General features: G+C 45.4%; 1 protein-coding gene across 9 annotated transcripts in view; it reads right to left on the reverse strand.

Annotated features, from left to right (window-relative positions):
* The window catches only part of ABCC5 (ATP binding cassette subfamily C member 5), a 95,281-nt gene that overhangs the window by 13,140 nt on the left and 60,190 nt on the right, over window positions 1-21,951 (reverse strand). For 8 of the 9 annotated variants that reach the window (XM_077990587.1, XM_077990586.1, XM_077990584.1 and 5 more), the window contains 9 exon segments: window positions 19,543-19,727; window positions 18,313-18,459; window positions 17,898-18,027; window positions 16,424-16,577; window positions 16,205-16,333; window positions 13,886-14,072; window positions 12,417-12,506; window positions 9,298-9,487; window positions 4,117-4,276 (listed from right to left, as the gene is read on the reverse strand). In XM_077990587.1, coding sequence (XP_077846713.1) covers window positions 4,117-4,276; window positions 9,298-9,487; window positions 12,417-12,506; window positions 13,886-14,072; window positions 16,205-16,333; window positions 16,424-16,577; window positions 17,898-18,027; window positions 18,313-18,459; window positions 19,543-19,727 — 1,372 coding nt within the window. 9 annotated transcript variants of the gene reach the window in all.

The following is a 21,951-nucleotide window of genomic DNA, read 5'->3' on the forward strand; positions in this document are numbered from 1 at the left end:
GCATGGTGGCGGGTGCCTGTAATCCCAGCTACTGGGGAGAACTGCTTGAACCTAGGAGGTGGAGGCTGCAGTGAGCAGAGATCATGTCACTGCACTCCAACCTGGGTGACAAAGTGAGACTCCGCTTCAAAAAAAAAAAAAAAAATTAATGAGCAGATCAAAAGGAGAGGGCACCTGAAGAAGAAGAAATGCGAACACTGTTTCTTGCTAATGAATGGGCACCAGGCAGAAGTGCTCCGAGTAGACAAGGTACCCGTCACTCACAGGGGACCAAGACTCAAGAGAGACCAGAGTGACAGCTGGGGACAGCTCATCGTCAGCCTAGCCAGGCTCCGGTCAGTCCTCAGGATGAAAAACACTCCAGCTGCGGGGGACAGGACAGAGGCCAGGGCTGGGTTTCCTGGGTCCAGGAAGCACAGGGAGCTCTGGGAGAAGGTGGGGAAAGCTAGGGCCATGAGACAGAGGCCAGCAAAAGTGTTTTAAGGCCTGGATGAAAAGGGGCCTCTCTTCTTGGAGCCAGTCATGAGGGCAAAACAATAGAAATCTGCAGAAACACAGGCCGGAGAACTCAGGCCCACACGGGCAGGTAAGGGAGGGCTGGGATGCAGGTACTAGAATGGATCAGCACTCTGGCTAATCTAGGAAGGGGTGTGGTCCCACATGATCTGGCCTATGATTTAGATTAATTATATTTGTACACAGAACAACTCAGAAATTTATATCTTGTGACTTTCTGAGTTTTGTTGGTTTGATTTTGGTTTTACCTTGCTTTTCCCCTAAGAGTTCCTTTCAAGTTTTAATTGTTTGCAGGTGTCTCAAGAAGAGGTACCCACCCTCAATACTGGCTAATGGTGGTGGAGGCGCAGTTTCCAGATTCAGAGTCTCTAGGAGGTAGTTGAGGAAACAGCTCATGTATCCTGCCTTTGCCTTGGGAAACTCATCATAGGCTTTCTGTCTTCTAAGAAAAGCAAAAGAATACCGGCCGGGTGTGGTGGTTCACACCTGTAATTCCAGCACTTTGGGAGGCTGAGGTGGGCAGATCACCTGAGGTCAGATATTCGAGACCAGCCTGGCCAACATGGTGAAACCCCATCTCTACTAGCTGGGCATGGTGGCCCATGCCTGTGGTCCCAGCGACTCAGGAGGCTGAGGCACGCAAATCACTTGAACCCAGGAGGCAGAGGTTGCAGTGAGCTGAAACTCCAGCCTGGGTGACAGAGCGAGACTGTCTCAAAAACAAAAGAATACCAAGAGCTGAACATTTTCTGGGATCCATAAGAACCCTCACAGGATAAAAGGAAACCTTAGGGGATAAAGGACAAGTCTGGCATTTAATTTTTCCTCAGTGTCTACTACTGACTAAAAAGCCAAAATTAGAGCTGGCAGAAAATTTAACTGAAACGATTTTCTCACTTTGCACAGCTGACTTCCTAAGCTGCACTCTAAGCTCAGTAGCTACAAACCCAGGACAGCAGTATACCAACTACTGAGTTAGCCACAAAGCAGCCAACATTTCTTTCTCTGGAGATAAATGATTCCAATTCCACTAAAGCTACAGGTCTATGATGTTCTACCCACAGCAGCTGCACGTGCCCACGATCAATTCTTTTTCTTTAAACATTTTATATTATTTTAAAAAGCAGAGACGTGGTCTCACTATGTTGCCCAGGCTGGTCTCAAACTCCTGAGCTTAAGTGATGCTCCTGCCTCGGCCTCCCAAAGTGCTAGGATTACAGGCATGAGCCACTGCGCCCGGCATCATGGTCAATTCTTAACCACTAACTCTAGAAGCTCCCAATTCACAAACCCAAATGAAATGCTATAAAATTTTTAAATTAAAACTGAGGCTTCTTGGTGGCAGCATTTTCTCAAATTTAACATGCTTTATTTCTTAATTCTCTTCCAAATGATGATTAAAAAAAATAGTTCTTATGGCCAAAAACAAGTATCGTAAGGCCAATTTTTTTTTCAAGGTGTTCCTGTGGCATTTAAATATAGAGAGATTTATGGGAAAAGCCAATTAGGCAACATTTTCCTTATTTATTTATTTATTTAGAGATGGAGTTTCACTCTTGTTACCCAGGCTGGAGTGCAATGGCACGATCTCAGCTTAATACAACCTCCGCCTCCCGGGTTCAAGTGATTCTCCTGTCTCAGCCTCCCAAGTAGCTGGGATTACAGGCATGTGCCACCACGCCTGGATAATTCTGTATTTTCAGTAGAGAGGGGTTTCTCCATGTTGGTCAGGATGGTCTCAAATTTCCGACCTCAGGTGATCCACCTGCCTCAGCCTCCCAAAGTGCTGGGATTACAGGCATGAGCCACCACGCCTAGCCAATAAACTCTACTTTTCTTCTGATATCGCTTGTCTGACCTTATTACCTCAATACCCAAAGAGAATGGTTTATTATCAACCACAGATACAGTGCATGCTGTCCAGATTCAACTACAGAAATACCAAAATAAACATACCCTAGGGTGTTGACTCTACACAAACACAGGTGAGAATTCTGCTGATTTACTACTATGGACTACAGGTTTGTGTGCCCCTAGAATTAAATTGTTGAAACACTGACCCCAATGTGATGGTATCTGGAGGTGGGGCTGTAAGGAGGGGTTTAGATGAGATCATGGTTTAGATGAGATCATGAGGGTGGGGCCTCAAGAAGAGGAGACACAAGAGCTCTCCTTTCCGAGGGCACACACCACAGGCACACACCGAGGAAAGGCCACATGAGGACAGAACAAGACAGCCATCTGCAAACCAGGAAGAGGGCCTTCAGCAGACACCCATCCCGGCCTTCCCAGCCTCCAGAACTGACAGAAATAAATTTCTGTTGTTTAAGCCACCCAGTCTATGGTATGTTGTTATATACAGCAGCCTGAGCAGACTAAGGTATCTACCAAAGTTCCTTGAGTTCAAATGCCATTTCCAAAGGTAGAGGGGATAGTTTTAAAACAAGTCTGAACACTGCCTATGATTATTTGAAATCAGGTTGGTACCAATTTTTCTGAAAACTGCTAAAAATTACTTTTAGAATGATTTTTTAATAGGGACACAAATGATGGAAATCCACTGTTTTTAGGAGGGAGAAGCTTAAGGGTAAAGGTAGGATCAGGTAAGCTTAGGAAAGATAATGTGATGCTTTCTCCTTGGTCTGTTTTAATAGGCCAAGAAGAGGGATTTTATCTCTGGCATCTTGGCAGATTTCGGAAAGTGACATAATTCCAGAGTATCAAAGAAGACACTAGAAAACGAAATAACACGAGGACTAATAACGCCTGAAAGCCACCATTGGAACTGGAACTTTTGGCCGGGTACAGTGGCTCACGCCTGTAATCCTAGCTCTTTGGGAGGCCGAGGCGGATGGATCACTTGAGGTCAGGAGTTTAAGACCAGCCTGGCCAACATAGTGAAACCTCATCTCTACTAAAAATACAAAAATTAGCTGGGCGTGGCGGGGGGCGCCTGTAATCCAAGCTACTCGGGAGGCTGTGGCAGGAGAAATCACTTGAACCCAGGAGGCGAAGGTTGCTTTGAGCCAAGATCGTGCCACTGTACTTCAGCTTGGGCAACAGAGTGAGACACCAACTCAAAAAAAAAAACAAAAACTGCAACTTTTAGCGCACCTAGGAGAGATGACAGAATGGAGTGGGAGGCAGGTGAGGATGATGTTGTTGGGGCTGATGACAGCAGCCACCATTTGCCGAATGCTTACCATTTGCCAGGCCCTGTGCTTATATAATGTACATGAACTTACTCAACCTTCACAGCAACAGATCTTTAAAGCATCCCCATCTTATGGGCAAGGAAACAGGCACAAGAGTGGTTAAATAACTTGTCCGAAGTCACGGAGCAGAGCTCTGAGCCCAGATCTCTCTGGCCTCTTCAGCGCTGTGCTACAGGCCTTCCTGTCCCCTTTAGTCAACCAAGTGGCGTGTGCAGTGGGGCTGCCTCTCCCTTCTGCACCAGCAAGCACATGGTGTAGTGGGAAAAGCACCAGACTAGAGATGGCGAACTCATGGTCCCAGGGTGTAGTGCTAGCATCGTGTGGTCCCACGTGCCCACCCAGCCTCTAAGCGAGGCACGAGGCATGCACGTGCTCAAGTCCTCACCTGACAGTGCCACTAAACAGCACCGGCTCTTGAGGAATGATGGAGAGTTTGCTTCGGAGGTCGGCAAGGCCAATATCACTGATTCTCACTCCATCAATCTTGATGCAGCCTCCAGATAACTCCACCAGACGGAAGAGGGCCATCCCCAGCGAGGACTTCCCTGATGAGTCAGAAGACATGCGAGAGAGGAGCTGTTAGCAAATTCTGTGAGGACAATGCTGGTTTAGCCTCAGGGCAATGCCAACTGTTTTTCTATTTCTAGTCAGTTGTTATTTCAACTGATTAACTGAGATAATGTATAAAATGATAGAAAAAAGTGATTAACTTTCCTGAGATACAAGGCAGACACCTTCAAATTACACAGCTTCAGCCTGAGAAGGAGGGGAAGGGACCATTCCATTTTCATTTTTTTTTGAGATGGAGTCTCGCTCTGTTGCCCAGGCTGGAGTGCAGTGGCACGATCTCGGCTCACTGCAACCTCCACCTCCTAGGTTCAAGTGATTCTTCTGTCTCAGCCTCTCGAGTAGCTGGGACTACAGGTGCGCACCACCACGCCCAAATAATTTTTGCATTTTTAGTAGAGATGGGGTTTCACCATATTGGCCAGGTTGGTCTCAAACTCCCTACCTTGTGATCCGCCCACCTCGGCCTCCCAAAGTGCTGGGATTACAGGCATGAGCCACTGTGCCTGGCCAACCATTCCATTTTCATGAAAGTAAAATGGAAAAATGCCTCCTGGTTACCTTAGGAACAGGTGCACAGAGCTGAATGCTCCTTAGGCAAAGTCAGGAGAACAGAGATCTTACAGCAAGCAGTTGAGGGGCAAACCAGAGGACAAGATGCCTTTTCTCTCCCTATCCCCTCATTACAGCTGAGAGAGAGACTAAGACAAGGCCTCTTGTTGCCACGGCAGCAGCTGGGGAATGGAAGAAGTTCCAGGGATAAACAAACACGCACGGGAAGGAGGTTTTGCCTCGACTCAATGAGTGGCTGTCAATGGCTCTACTGTGACAGGAAACTATGGCAGAGAACAGGTTTAGGGGACCAGTGTTATTACAGTGGTCAGCAGAATCGGTTAACCGAATCTTCATTTGAAAAGTTTTACATAAGTAATATGAGATGACATCATCAAGCTCTCATAATCTTACTTCTATCATTTTGGGCACACTTCCTTTCAGTCTTTCCTCAGAGTTGAGATCATATCAGAAATGCAATATTATAATTGCTTTTTTTCACTTAACACTCTATTGGCCAGGCATGGTGGCTCACGCCATCCAGCACTTTGGGAGGCTGAGGCGGGCGGATCACCTGAGGTCAGGAGTTCGAGACCAGCCTGGCCAACATGGCGAAACCCTATCTCTACTATAAATACAAAAATTAGCCAGGCATGGTGGCAGGTGCCTGTAATCCCAGCTACTCAGGAAGCTGAGGCAGGAGAATCGCTTGAACCTGGGAGGTGGAGGTCGCAGTGAGCCGAGATCACATCATTGCACTCCAGCCTGGGCAACAGAATGAGACTCTGTTTCAAACAAAACAAAACAAAACAAAAGCATTGTATAACAGGCAGTCAACCATTTTAAAAAACATTTTCAAGATACAATTTTAGTGGTTGCAATATTCCCTCATGTGGACGTATTCTTGATCAATCAGCCCTCTTAGGGTGAACATTTAGTTTATGTAAAACTTGTAATAACGTTGTGTCCTATATCTTAGTGCTGAAACTTCACTGCTACCTCAGACGATTTCCTTGGGAAAGAATCTTAGAACTGAAACTACTATGTCAAAGGACATAAACATTTAAAAGGTGCTCTCTCTATAGTGCCAAAAAGAAAATAAGTTTGCCATAGTCCTGTCTACCTTTCTGCAACTTGGTTCCATGGCTTAGATTTAGAACTACAGTGTTTTAGCTGTTGAATCATTTTCCTTGGCCGAATGCCTGGTTCTTGACCCTCCTACCCTTCTTTTGCCTCCGTGTCGTAAAAGACCTCTCATGAGGGCCTCATCGAGATCACCATGACGCTGTCTCTTCAGCACTCATGGAGGGCACAAACAGCCCACCTTGCCCCAGTGTCTACAGCCACAACCCCACTGTCGGGATCTGTCCCCTGGGCATACCTCTGTCTTACAGCCTAATGGGAACCTGAAAACACCCATAAAGCTTGGAAGAAGTAACGCCCAGGAACTTGGAAAAAGCTCTATTAGGAGAGTGTATTAGGACCCATCTTCCTAATGCAATAATCCCCACATGCTTCTACCAGAAACAAGTTAGGAAACCTGGTTTGTTTAGCAGCATAGTTCTTCTCCTAGAAATGAATGACTCCAGGCCGGTGGGCACAGTGGTTCACTGTAATCCCAGCACTTTGGGAGGCCAAGGTGGATGGATCACTTGAGGCCAGGAGTTTGAGACTAGCCTGGCAAACTTGGCAAAACCCGGTCTCTACTTTAAAAAAAAAAAAAAAATTAGCTGGGCATGGTGGCATGTGCCTGTAATCCCAGTGACTCCAGAGCCGAGATCACACCACTGCACTCTAGCCTGGGCGACAGAGCGAGACTCTGTCTCTCAAAAAAAAAAAAAAAAAAAAGAAAAGAAAAGAAATGAATGACTCTGTTCAGAGTTGGGGGACTCAGTTCCTGGCCCCTTTCCCAGATAGAAGAAGGGGAGGGAGACACCCCCTCTGGGCCAAGGCAGTGCTTTAAGAGCTAAGCTAAGGGAGCCAGGTGCAGTGGCTCACGCCTGTAATCCCAGCACTTTGGGAGGTCGAGGTGGGTGGATCATCTGAGGTCAGGAGTTTGAGACCAGCCTGGCCAGCATAGTGAAACTCTGTCTCTACTAAAAATACAAAAAATTAGCTGGGCGTGGTGGCGGGCACCTGTAATCCCAGCTACTAGGGAGGCTGAGGCAGGAGAATCACTTGAACCCAGGAGGCAGAGGTTGCAGCGAGCCAAGATCACGCCACTGTGCTCCAGCCTGGGCAACAAGACAAGAGTGAAACTCCGTCTCTAAATAAATAAATAATTAAAAAAAAAAAAAATCTAAGCCAAGGAAGGAATGGTGCTTGAAGCAATGGGTCAAGTTGTTCCACTTTAACAAAGGCACGTAGATTTGGACCACCTGGACTGGAAGACTTCAGAGTCTTCTGAATCTGACCATCTTTGCATTGATGGAATGTGCTGGTAAGAAAGGCAGTGAAGTCCTCGACTGACATGAATGACCACAGAAGAGTTTCCAGTTTCTGGAAACTTGGAAGAAGCGTGAAACTTGGAAGAAGCTCTGTTAAGACAGAGTGTAAATCAGGCTTTTTTTTGAGATGGAGTTTCACTCTTGTTGCCCAGGCTGGAGGGCAGTGGTGCAATGTCGGCTCACTGCAACCTCTACCTCCCAGGTTCAAGAGATTCTCCTGCTTCAGCCTCCCGAGTAGCTAGAATTACAGGTGTCCACCACGCCCGGCTAACTTTTTGTATGTTTAGTAGAGATGGGGTTTCACCATGTTGGCCAGGTTGGTCTTAAACTCCTGACACCTCAGGTGATCCACCCACCTTGGCCTCCCAGAGGGCTAGGATTACAGGTGTGAACCACCACACCCGGCTGCTATGTTCTTTTTCTTGTTTATTTCTTTTCTGACACTAACTACTGTTTAATGAAGTTGTGGTGCCTGTTTTGCCTGTCTCACCTGTGTTAAAGGGAAATCACAACAAGGGACATCGGTCAGCTTTCAGGGGAGCCGTGTACCCCTGGGGACCAATGCAGCAGAGGGGCTCAAGGCAGAGAACAGTAAAAAGGCTTGGGGACAGCCACTCTGCTTGGCTGAAGATTCCCTTCCAGCATGAAAGACCTGGAGCAATGTCTTGTTTTGACATGAAGTCATTCCCTCAAACAGAGAGGAGGAAATGGCTTTTTTCTTTTCTTCCTTAGAAAGTTCTTTAAAATAAATTGGCCAGAAAAGATAAAAGCGTTTTTATTTCTTTTCTTTTTTTTTTTTTAATGGCAAGGTAAAAAGCTAGAAGAGTTTTGATGCCAAAGAAGCATACAGCCTAGAAAGTTAATGAAAACTGAATCAAAGACCTCTTACACAAGGATAAAAAGGCAGTAAAAGAAGACAAGTTCAATCTTTGAAATGCTATTCAGGAATGAAAGTGAGAAAAAAGGGGCCAGGTGCGATGGCTCACACCTGTAATCCCAGCACTTTGGGAGGCCAAGGCGGGTGGATCATGAGGTCAGGAGATCGAGATCATCCTGGTCAACATGGTGAAACCCCGTCTCTACTAAAAATACAAAAAAATTAGCTGGTGTGCCTGTAGTCCCAGCTACTCGAGAGGTTGAGACAGGAAAATCGCTTGAACCTGGGAGGCGGAGGTTGCAGTGAGCCGAGATCGCTCCACTGCACTCCAGCCTAGTGACAGAGTGAGACTTCGTCTCAAAAAAAAAAAGAAGTAAATTACTCAAGTCCCGACCCTAGAAATCTAGAGGATCTACATTTACACATTTCTTTTCCTTTTTTTTTTTTTTTTTTTTTGGGACGGAGTCTCGCTCTGTCATCCAGGCTGGAGTGTAGTGGCATGATCTTGGCTCACTGCAACCTCTGCCTCCCGGGTTCAAGCAATCTCCTACCTCAGCCTCTTGAATAGCTGGGATTACAGGCATGCGCCACCACACCTGACTAATTTTGGACTTTTAGTAGAGACAGGGTTTCACCATGTTGTTCTGGCTGGTGTTGAACTCCTCAGGTGAGCCACCCACCTCGCCTTTCCAAAGTGCTGGGATTACAGGCGTAAGCCACTGCACCTGGCCTACTGACAGTTTTAAAAGAAGGTCATGAAACAGCATGTGTCAATGACCTCATTTTTGTAAACCTACATATTACTAGAGGAAGCCTAACAAGATAGCTACCAAAATGTTACCAGTGCTTCTCTCTGGGTGGCAGAGTTGTGGGTGCTGCTCCTCTTTCGTACTTGGCTGTGTGCCCCAGTGTTCTGCATTGAGAATGTGCACATTTATGACTGGGAACAGCACTCAATGTTAACAAAGCGGGGTCAACAATAAACCTAGAAAATTGGTTTCAGTGGGGGCTGAGACACTAATCGCTTATCAAACAAACAAGAATCTGGTTTAAAGGGATGAAAGTGGTATTTCATAAACTGCTACGTTCCAATGGATTCAAAGAAGGCTTTGCACATCCTTACCGGATCCTGTCCGCCCCACAATGCCAATCTTCTCTTTAGGTTTGATCGTGAAGGATACTTTCTTCAGGACGAGAGGGAGGTTTTCTCGGTACCTCATCTCTGCATTCTCGAAGGTCACCTCTCCCTCCTGGGGCCAGTCAGGGGAGGGAGCCTTGTTCTTAATTCTGGCAGGTGCTTCCAAGGAGAGAGTCTGGGGAGACAGGAGTGGCCGGTTCAGACTGACCACAGATTCTTGGGAAGCTGCAGGCTTTGTCACAGAGAAATAAAACCAGGACAACCATAGTAGCCACACCGAGGTAGCTGCCACCCTGTCACCTTGCTAGGAAAGAATCCCTTGGCAGTAAATGCTTATTATCACTAAACCAGACAGAGACAGAGCACAATGGCTACTAAGTGTTATGGCTACTAGCAGCAGCCTGGGGAGGGGAGTGGTGTTTGGACTACCTTTTGTCTCAAGGAATTCTTCCACAAAGCTGCCTTGGGGGCCAAGGGAAAACCGACACAGGCAGACACGAGGCCTTCCGCCACTCCACCATAGCAGTTTTTACTGAAATTCTTTGAGATAGGATTCTACCATTTGATAACCATTGGCTTAAATCCGGTGGAAGAAAACTAATATTTACTGAACATCTAATTGGATCCTGGCATTCTGGCACATCTTGGTCAATCCAGGAGACACAGACTCTAATTCTAATTTTGCCACTGTGTGACTTGGACAGATCACCACTTCTCCTGCATCTTAGTTTCTTCTCTGCAAATTGTGGAGACTGGATTAGATGATCTTGAGAATCTATTCCAGCTCAAAATGCTGTGATATAACTGCTTGGGTAATTTTTGTCATCAACAATCGTATTTCATGATCTTTTAAAACTCTCTGGCAATTGTCCATGGAGTATATAGCCTTATGGGGGAAGTAAGGGTCAAAGACTGTAGCACTCTGGGGGCTTAAGCCTGAAGTCCAAAACTCCAAGCTGGAAGGACTCTGTGTTGGGACAGTCAGTGGGAGGGCAGGCCTCTGAAATGTGACCGGTTTCAGCAGAGTCCACTTTGTACCACCACTGACCGTAATCCTGACCTCTCCAGCATGAGGCTCTCACCAGCCATAACATTTAACTCAAACACTGCACATATGTACATACATGGGTCATCGACATACCACGACAGTGTGCAAAGAGGCTAATTTCTAAATATTAAAGAAGAGCTATTACTAGATACACTGGGCAGCCACCTGCCATCCTTTCTGAGAATAAGAAAGTTACTCATTTGTAAGCTTAAGAAATATTCCACCACTAAGGAGGTTCACTGTCAAAGCAAATCAGTGAAACACATCTCTATTAGAAAATTCAGTTTACATACACTCAGTTCCCAAGTGAAAGAGTAATTTTTCAGGCCAGACACTGTGGCTCCTGTCTATAATCCCAGCATTTTGGGAGGTGGAGGCAGAGGCAGATCGCTTGAGCCCAGGAGTTTGAGACCAGCCTGGGCAACGTGGTGAAACCCATCTCTAAAAAAAATACAAAAATGAGCTGGGCCTAGCGGTGCATGCCTGTAGTCCCAGCTACTTAGGGGGCTGAGGTGGGAGGATCACTTGAGTCTGGGAGATAGAGGCTGGACTGAGCCGTATTCACGCCACTGCACTCAAGCCTGAGCGACAAAATAAGACCCTCTCTCAAAAAAAAAAAAAAAAAAAAAAAAAGGAAAAAAAGAAAAAAGTTAATTTTTCAAAACTATGTTTCAAAGTCAAGTGTTGGGAACTCAGAATATACTCTTCACATATAAACAATGACACAGATGCTTGTAAAGTCTCACAGCAGTTCAATAAAATAGATAACTCTTAAGAATTGAGTTCAATTTGAGAATCTAACTACTTACAATGCTGCTTCTTTATAAGCAAATTTGTCTAGTCTGCAGCCCTTGGGCTACACGTAGCCCAGGACATCTTTGAGTGTGGCCTAACACAAATGTGTAAACTTTCTTAACACATTATGAGACTTTTTTTGCAATTTTTTTTTTTAAGCTCATCAGCTATCATCAGTATTATTTTATGTGTGGCCTAAGACAAGTCTTCTTCCAGTGTGACCCTGGGAAGCCAAATGATTGGACACCCCTTGATATGGTTTGGCTCTGTGTCCCCACCTAAATCTCATCTTGAATTGTATAATATCCTCATGTGTCAGGGGAGGGGCCTGGTGGCAGATGACTGAATCGGGGGGCGGATTTCCCCCTTGCTGTTCTCATGATAATGAGTTCTCAGGAGATCTGGTTGTTTGAAAGTGTGCAGCACTTCCACCTTCTCTCTCTCTCTCCTGCTTTGCCATGGGAAGATATGCTTGTTTCCCCTTCACTTTTCGCTATGATTGTAAGTTTCCTGAGGCCTCCCAGCCATGCTTCCTGTTAAGCCTGCGGAACTGTGAGTGACTTAAACCTCTTTTCTTCATAAATTACCCAGTCTCAGGTAGTTCTTTATAGCAGTGTGAAATGGACTAAGACACCCCTGTAGGAAATTGCTTTAAGAGTTCCAATTAGGGCAGCAGCAAGATGCCTGCCACCCACGGCGAGACAGAAGGGATTCCTGGGGAAAAGTGGGAAGAGCTGGATACTCTCAGTATCAATTAAATTTACTTGTTTGTAAGCTGGGAGAGCAGTTTAGAATTAGCTAGAGTTTTTCAAACTATAGAAGCCTGGGTCCTACCCCAATTCACTGCAACAGAATCCAGAGTTGAGGCCACGTTTGTCCTGTCAAAAGCTCAGGGATCCTGATGGCCATCCTGATTAAGAACAATTGGACTACAGTAAGAATTAAAACAATACATGGTTTTAAACAGTGCAAGGAAAATGCTCCATTAGTCAGTTAAGCTGAACTGACAAGATTCTGAACGTTCTGGAAATTAGCCAATGAAGTTCTCAACTCGACATAAATTACAAATATACTTAGAAACTCTAACGGTAATCTCTTCCCTATTCCAAGCACGGTGGAGAGACTGCTGGAGATTCTGCGGGATTAGATACGCAGAGAACACAAGCCTCCTCCTTGTACACCCAGCTGAGGTAGCAAAGGGTAAACCGACTCCAGGAGGAGTCAGATCATGGTAAAAGGCCTACAGCAGTCTGACTCTGACCTTAATGTAGTGATTGATCCTCTCCACCGAGGTGAATCGAGCTTCTGTCTCGGATGCCAGTCTGACCGTAAACTGGAACAGCCCCGTTAACTGATAATGGAAAACAACAATCAAAGAGATAATTCATTTTCAATACATGCCAGGCCAATGCTGGAGAACTTCCTTCATCTATAGGATCACTAAGAACTGAGCACATGCAGCAGCTGGTCTTAGGGACCTAGTCGTTCTCTTAGCTTTGAAGACATACCTGTTACCCCATCAACTGCAATGCTCAGTGAATGCGGGCAGTATTATGGTGCTGCTGGAACCACTTTCTTGTACCCAAAGGCTTTCTATTCATCTTTACATTTCCGGTAACACATATCTGCAGCTGATTCACTTCCGGACTTCCTACTTGTATCTGAGCCCGTTTGTGGGAGTCACAACAAATGGAGATATCAGCCTATGAGCAACTAGTAAGAATGCTTCCAGGAAAGTCAAATCAGATACATAATGCTGGCAAATGAGTGAATCTGGAGCCCCCGTGCTCCACAGACTGGAGAGTCTAAAACAGTCTATATAACGCACTGTCTTCCCCAACCAATTGTCAAATAAATTGCAAAATGTGGCTGGACATCTTGGGGTATCTGTGAAGACATATATCTCTGGGGTTCCTTTTACTACTTACTTATTTTTATATTTTCGACACAGAAAAATGTCAAACACACAAGAGTAGAAAGAGTAGTATAATGAACTCCCAGGTATCAAAACTTTGCTGTAAAAATGATCAACTTACAGCCAATATTGTTTCATCTGTATTCCCTTCCATTCCTACCCCCACCCCCCATATTATTTGGAAGCAAATCGCAGATAGCTTATTTCATCCACAAATATTTCAGCTTGTACCTCTCTAAAATATAGACTCCTTAAAAACACAATTCCAATATCATTAGAGAGTAATAATAATTACTCAACATCTTAAAATATCTAGTCAGTGCTCAAGTTCTCAACTATTCTCTGAGCTATTTGAAGACCCTCAATCATCCCTAGGGGCCAGAAGGGTTTATGTATGTATTGGGAAAATCAGGTCCCTGAAAAGAAAATGCATATAAGAAGCACATTGAGTCTATAATATTTCTTAGAAGACTAGAAAGAGGCCAGATATGAAAATGGTGGTGAACACAGAAACCCACAAGTAAGAAAATATTTTCAAGATCTTATTTCTTTTTGAAGAAAATAGCAACTATTTCTTACACACATGCAACAGAGTTCAATTCCTTTATTCCTGGATTCCACACTTACCTCTCTCCTATCCCTACCTGCCCCAGTCAAATCCAGATTGTTACTGTCAAATCAGACCACAAGCAACTCTAGGGGTCCAGAGGTGAAATAACGGCTCAGGGTGGAGCCTCCACCAATCATGCCTCTTTTATGTCAGCACAGGAAGGACTCAAACAAGCAAAGATGACGCTCCTATCCCAGAGACTGACCTGGACAGCATAAGAGATGGCAAGACCCGCATAGGCTGGGGGAATCTGCCCATGCATGAGAACGATCATCAGCCCCGTGGTGGTGATGAGGGCGATGCTGATGAGGTCCAGCCGCACAGCCAGCCACCGCATCGCACACGTAAACAAGAAAAAAGGAGCCTGGTTGTCATCCAGCAGCTCCTGGTACCTGTAAGAAAGACAACACCTAATGAGCAAAGAAAGTACCACACAACCCCGCACACGGTCAAAGCTTCAGTGATCACAGGATGGAGGGCACATGTTTACATACGTCCTATTGCTAACTGAGAGAATGCCCTGGAAACTCAAGGAGGGTACTCTAGGAATTCTGGAGGTATTCTGGGCCACATGCACAGGAGGACATTAAGTTTTTCTAATCTTAGTTACTCTTTAAAAAAAAAAAAACCTATTAAAGATGTTAGGGAAAAACATCTACCTCAGCAGAGAGTAAGCATGGGAAAAGACTGAATAAAGAGGCTTGTGTCACAGTTTAGAAAAATGTCTTAGGTGAGAGGGCATTTTCTGAAAGAAAGAAAGGTTACAAACGCCAACAGCAGAAATGGTTCAAGACCAGGGAAAAGAAACTCAGAGGGAATATGGGAACACCGTAAGTGTGTGTGTACACACTGCCACTGTGCAGAATGGCACTTGTTCCCCAGCTGTGGAGCCAAGCACCAGGAGAAGCGAGCTAAACCACAGCAAAAGGGACTCAGGCAACCTTGACTGCTACTGAAGGAGCATGGCACGGCCATCAGTAGGGGTCCCAGAGAGCAGACCAGACCCCTCTGAAGGCTCAGTGCACGATGTACAACTAGAACTCCAGAGCAGGAAGTTCTGCTGCGCAGATGTGCTTTGCTTTGAAAAATCACTTTTCCTCTTTCCAATAAAATGTGTAATCTTTAGAGAAAATTTAGAAAATGCAATAAAAATAGGAAGATGTAAAATTCCAATAATCTCATCACCTTGTTAAAACCAGAGTTGATATTCTGCTGCATTTCCTCCCAGCAGTTTTTTTCAATGCACTTACATTTACTGTGTGTAGGTATATACACATGTATGTATTTAGTACATTTCACTTTCCTTTCCGCTTAAAGTTTAGGAATTATTTTTCTGAGTCATTTAACATTTTGAAAATTTTTTTTCTAAACTTTCCAAATTTTCTCTCTAAAAATAGTTACCTAACTTTTGCAATAGGCGACATATATACAGAATAGAAAATTTAAAAGTTACAAAAGGTTTATCATGAAAAGTCAAGTCTGTCTCCTTCCCATCTTCCAGCTACCCAGTTCTCCCTTGCAGTGGCAACTAACAGGTTTTTTTAAATCCTTTCAGAGATATTCTAAATTTTTATTTTTATTTTTTTGAGACAGAGTCTCGCTCTTGTCGCCCAGGCTGGAGTGCAGTGGCGACGTCTGGTCTCACTGAAACCTCTGCCTCCCAGATTCAAGTGAGTCTCCTGCCTCAGCCTCCCAAGGAGCTGGGATTACAGGCGCCTGCCACCACGCCTGGTTAATTTTTTCGTATTTTTGGTAAAGACAAGGTTCCACCATGTTGGCCAGGCTGGTCTCAAACTCCCGACCTCAGGTGATCCACCAACCTCAGCCTCCCAAAGTGCTGGGATTACAGGCGTGAGCCACTGTACCCAGTCTGATATTCATTCCCTATCAGTACCTATAGAGCTGCCTCATTCTTTTTAAGGGCCACATAGTACTCTGGATATACCATAGCTTATTCAACCTGTCTTATATTGAAGAACATTTAAGTTAGTTCCAATCTCTTATTAATACAAAGCTCCACAATGAAATGTATATAAGTTTCACAAATAAACAATACTCTATGCTTAAATAAAATCTACTCAAATGTCAATGACTACCTTTTACTACTTAAAAGAAAAAGCAAAACTCTATGAAATATAGCTTTTCAGGACCAAAGGCCAATAGACTCCTAATCTGTGGGGTTTTTTCTTTGTATTTTGTTTTGGGATGGGGTCCACTATATTGCCCAGGCTGGACTTGAACACCTGGGCTCAAGCCATCCTCCAGTGTCAGCCTCCTGAGTAGCTGACTATAGGCACGTGATACCACACGCGGCCCAAATCTGTATTTTCGTTTTCTCACTAGCTCAGAAAGGAATCCCACCAAACAATTGGATTTTAATAAGAGATTATTCCATTAAATCATGAATACCCTTGGTAATGAGCTTTATAATCCCCATCTCTGGCCTTGAAGAGCCTCCCAGACATGTATCAAATGCTGGGATGCTGACTCCCTTTTGAGGCCTCTAGCCCCCATCAGGACAAACCTGTGCAGAAACTCCTGCCCTTTATTGTAGGCGTGGATGGTGGCAAGGCCCTGTATGCTGGACGTGATGTGGGAGAGGAAAGGTGACTGCGTGATATTGTCCAGACGCTTTAGCTCCCGAATCAGGACCCTGGAGAGAGAATGAGCTCTGTGTCACAGCAGCTGCCCAGCAACTCAGGCTTCTCCGTGACCCCAGCAGACATGAATGCTTCCTATTTACCTGGAGACAATGTGCAGGACTGAAAAGAGGATGACGAGGGGCCCCACTGCCACAAGGAACCACGGGAAGACTCCTGCGATCATTCCCACGCAGAAGAACACCAGGATAACGTTCTGGATGAACATCTCAGCCTGGAACGGCAGCCGCACATCAACTGCAGAAACCAATAAAGCAGCAAGTGTCAGACAGTTTGGAAAAATGGAACTGAAAATGGAAAAAAACAAAAAGAGGTTCCACAAAATCTCTATCTGAAGTTTGTGTTGTCTTTAAACAGTCTGATCAAAGAAAAATTTAGAAACCTGGATGCTCTGATTTTTTTTTTTTTTTTTTGGTCTCAAGAAAATCCTCTTACTCCACTCCTTTTTCTTGGTTCGCTTCCTGCCCCATGGCTTTAAACATTTTCCCCCTTTACAAAGTAACATATGCTTGTTTTAAAAATTTGGAATATAAATATGTGAAGAAGAAAACAAAAACTATATTCTTACCAATACCAATGAACTGCCATTAACATTTAAGACATTTTTTGTCTTGCAAAATTTTTAAAGATACACAAAAGTTAAAGGAAGAGCACAGACCCTTCAACAGTTAATCAACTTTGATCTCTTTTTGGCTATCTCCCCACCACACCCCCTTTTTTCTTTTGGCTGAAGTATTTTCATGCAAATCCCAGATATGCTGCTATTATTTACTTTTTTTCTTTTTTCCATTCATGTGTGAGCACGCATATGTGTGTTTAGCAGAAATGGGAACATGTTATGCATCAGTTCGAATATCAGGGATAGTTCTGATTCCTTGTTACCTCTGTCCATGGGTTTACAATGGCCTATCAATGCCTGAAACACACTCCTTCTATGAAGGCAGCTATAGTGCAGCAATTAAAAACATTAGCTTTGGGGTCAAAAGATCTGGGCTCAATTTCCAGCTTTGTTACTCAATAGCTGTAGATCTTGGGCCAGTTCCTTGACCTTTCCAGATAGCAGCTTTCTCATGTATTCAAGGAGTGAAACAACACCCACTAGACAGGGCTGCTGCAGGGATTAAGATAACATGCATAAAACACTGAGCACGCTGCTTGCTGCACAGGAAGCCCTCCATCAATGTCAGGGGCTTTACTGTTACTCTGAACTGTGAGGGTACAGTATTTCAGTTCTGGTGCAGGCACAGCCCATACAACAGCCAGAAAATCTGCCAGGTTGTAGACATCCAGAAGCCAATGCATTGCTTTAATATCTGTGTGTGTTTCAGAATCTCAGATGCGTCTGTCCAAAGCCTTTCTGCTAACTCAAACCATTGAATTTGTTTTCAGGTCAAACAAGACAGAAAACGCAGATGCAATGTTCCTGGTGAAAACACCAGCAGCTACCGTGCTCTCAGGATCTACAGACAGACAGATCTGCACATTTGGAGAATCATCTAGAAGGCTGGAAGCACAGTGAGCTCCAGAGCATTAAAAAAAAGGCTCAGTGAGAAATACCTTCATCCATGTCTTTGGAAAACCTGTTGAGAATCCTCCCTGTGGGGGTTGTGTCAAAAAACTTCATAGGGCTTCGAAGGATCCTTCGGAAAAGCTCATCATGCAGCCGGGAGGAAGCTCGCAGTGTGCCCTGAGGAGCAGAGCACAGAGTGGTCAGGGCCCAGGACAGCTCTGTTCCTACTGGTCCAGAGAACCGCTCCACAGCACATCCTCTCTCAAAGCGGGGAGGCGCGAGGGGTCAGCAGGGACGGGTGGCAAGTGAGAAAAGGCAAAGGCTAACGGAATATGAGTCATCTCAGCCAGGGCCATCCTGCTTAAGGGAGCTCCCCTACTCAGCATGAATTGAGGGATGCCACACCGAAGCCTGACCACAGGTCACCAGGGAGGAGGGCAGACACCACCCACCACTGCGTACCTTGACAAAGACAACTCCTCGAATGGCTTTCAGGATCAGCATGACTGCCATGGAGAGGGCGTAGATGCTGGCATAGTACTGCATACGAGGATTGTCCTTCATGCTGTCACTCACCGAGGTCTCATTCCCTCGAGTCACAGTGGTGTTCTGTTTGGAGCCAAAGCTCTATGAGGCAAGACTCCTAAAGACTGCCAAGAGCCCCTGCTCAGCGCCATTCTCAGCTCAAGGGCAGGGCAGGGTACAGGATAATGACCCTGAGACCTGGCCATGGCTTTGTCCACCTCTTTATCTCTTTTTTTTTTTTTTTGAGACAGTGTCTCGCTCTGTCACCCAGGCTGGAGTGCAGAGGCGCAATCATGGCTCACTGCACCCTCTGCCTCCTAAGTTTAAGCAATTCTCGTGCCTCAGCCTCCCAAGTACCTGGGATTACAGGTGTACACCACCATGCCCAGCTAATTTTTGTATTTTTAGTACAGACGGGGGTTTGCCATGTTGGCCATGCTTGTCTCGAACTCCTAGCCCCAAGTGATCCGCCTGCCTCGGCCTCCCAAAGTGCTGGGATTACAGGCATGAGCCACCACACCTAGCCCTCTTTCTCACCATTCTAATGTGATATGGTTAGGCTTTGTGTCACCACCCAAAGCTCATCTTGAATTGTAATCCCCAGGTGTTGAGGAAGGGACCTGGTGGGAGGTGACTGGATCATGGGGTGGTTTCCCCATGCTGTTCTCGTCGTGACAGTGAGTTCTCACGAGACCTGACGGTTTTAGAAGTGTTTAAGATGTCCTCCTGCACACACATGCTCTCTTCTCTCTCTCCTGCCACCTTGTGAAGAAGGTGCCTGCTTCTCCTTTGCCTTCCACCATGATTGTAAGTTTCCTGGGGCCTCCCCAGTTATGTGGAACTGTGAGTCAATTAACCCTCTTTCCTTTATCAATTACCCACTCTTGGGTATTTCTTTATGGCAGTGCAAAAATGGACTAATATCTAATGGATGAGAGCAGATAGCCTGCAGGTGTCCTACTGACATGCCCTACTGCCCTGTGGGTTGGTCAGGGTTTTTTTCTTTATGGTGAGGCTACATTAGGGACTCATCTTTTCATCCTGGAAAAATCTCTCTTCATGGCTTTTAAGTGAAAACTAGAACAGTTTCCCTAAGAATAGCCAGGGAATAGGGAGAAATAGCCACATTCTTAGACACAGAACTTTCCCATTTATGAGTAACCTTACCCCACTTCCTTGCTTGATCCAGTAACTCAGCCACCAGGTGCTGAAGGCAGTGCTGCCTACATTCAGCATGAAAAGGGCCATAATAACCAGGAATGCCAAGGGGCCTCCAGCAGCCTGGATGTAGACACCATATACTGACCAGGGCACTGAACCCTGCCCTTTCTCTTCCAGCTGCACGAGCTGTCCTAGGTAAGGAAAAAAGAAACATGGACTCAGAAGGGAAGAACTATTTCCACAAAACTAAGTCACCTGCAGAGCAGCAGAATCGGAGAGCCTGCAGCTTCACAGGGCTCTAGATTCAATTTCCTCTTTGTCAGAAGCATTCATTCATCTATTTAACATTTACTGAGCACCTACCATGAACCAGGCCCAGGATGAAGTCCAGGAGCAGCAAAGAGGATGAAGACCAGGTCCCCACCCCTAGGGACCTGGCTGAGGAACCTACCACAGACTGGTAGGATAGGCAGATCAATAATCACATAATTATAGTAAAATGTGCTCAATGTGATGATAAGAGCTATATGCAGGGCAGCATGGGAAACCCTGGGAGGTATACTTGACCTATTTGGCTTAGGTGGGGTGGTTGGCAGACACGTTTCAGGTAATACTTTCTGTTTTGCTTCTCAAAAGGTAACCCACAGGTGACCAGGTGGGGAGAGGAGAGATAGCAGGCAGAGAGAACAACATGAGCACAGGCACAGGGGTAGCAAAACACACAACCACAGTGATTCGGCACAGCTGGAACAGATGTGTACTTAAAGAGTGGCAAGAGATGAGGCCGACTAAGCAGGCTGTGGTCACAGAAGGCTTTGAATTTTGGCCCCACAAAGAACTTCTCAAGAGAAAGGGTGACAGGTTTGTCTGACTTCCGTTGGGCTAGGATGGACCTGGGATGGCCGATATTGCCAGAGCAGCTGACTCTGGGAGCGAGCAGCCTCTTTCATGCCTCCCGTGTTCCACACAAAGAGCCTTTTCTATGTGTGCCCTATCAGGAAAAAGATTAGAAAATGTAGCTTTGAAAATGGAAGGTTACTGAAAGACTCCATGCAGAAAAGTTGGTTGGTCTCATGGTTTTTGTTTTTTCGGTTTTTTGTTTTTGTTTTTGTTTTTTTGAGATGGAGTCTCACTCTGTCACCCAGGCTGGAGTGCAGTGGCGTGATCTTGGCTCACTGAAACCTCCACCTTCCCAGGTTCAAGCAATTCTCCTGCCTCAGCCTCCCAAGTAGCTGGGATTACAGGTGCCTGCCACCACGCCTGGCTAATTTTTGTATTTTTAGTAGAGACAGGGTTTCACCATGTTGGCCAGGCTGGTCTCGAACTCCTGACCTCAGGCGATCCACCTGCCTCAGCCACCCAAAGTGCTGGGATTATAGGAGTGAGCCACCGCACCCAGCTGGTCTCATGTTTTTAACTAGATCTCGCAGCTGACAGTGTGGAAGACAAGTTTAAAAGGAGGCAGCTGTAACACTGTATATACGAGATGATAAAGGCCTGAACTAGGGTTGTGGGATGGAGTTTTGAGAGTAAATTCAGTAGGACATAGTAACTGGCTGGCTGCTGGAGGACAGAAAAGGTTCAAATATATTCCTGAGGATTTCCCTGGCGCAGTCAGATTCCTGACGCTAATATGAGAATACAGAGTGTAAACCAGCCAAGTATCTTGAGACGGGTCTCAATCAATTTAAGAGCTAGTTTTGCCAAGGTTAAGGATCATGACCAGTGAAGCAGCCTCAGAAGGTCCTGAGAACAGGCCCAAGGCAGTTGGATTACAACTTGGTTTTATATTTTAGGGAGACATGAGACATCAATCAATGTAAGTGGGGTAATCATTGGTTTGATCCAGAAAGGTGGGGCAACATGGGGCAGGGAGGTGCAGCTTACAGGTCAAAGGTTAATTCAAAGATTTTTTTCTGATTGGCAATTGGTTGAAAGGGCTAAGCTCGGCCTAAGGAGTTGAAATTAGCTTGAGGTAGGTAAGTCAGGGAGTGGTGGGGGACAGGGTGTGGACGCCAAGGCTCTTGTCATGTAGATGAAGCCTCCCAGTAGCAGACTTCAGAGAGAATAGATGTGAATGTCTCCTATCAAAGGTGTCAGACCCTCTGGAGAGACCTAGTAAAGGAAAGAGATTCTCTACAGAATGCAGAATTTCCCCTTCAACAGACAGCTTTACAGGGACATTTCAAAATATGCATTTCTTCCAGGGCCCTGCTATCTGTCATGTGATGCTCTATTATTTTAACAGAGTCAGGTTGGAATTAGGTATCTTATAGCTACAAAGAGACTGTTCTGTCAGTCTTAGGATCTCTATATAAATGTTAATGCATCTTAGGATCTCTGTATAAATGTTAATGTTGGTCAGTTGTGTGCCTGAACTCTAAAGGCAGGGGAGTATAATAAGGCACATCCAAC

The sequence above is a fragment of the Macaca mulatta genome, chromosome 2, assembly GCF_049350105.2.
Source record: "Macaca mulatta isolate MMU2019108-1 chromosome 2, T2T-MMU8v2.0, whole genome shotgun sequence".
Taxonomy (NCBI): domain Eukaryota; kingdom Metazoa; phylum Chordata; class Mammalia; order Primates; family Cercopithecidae; genus Macaca; species Macaca mulatta.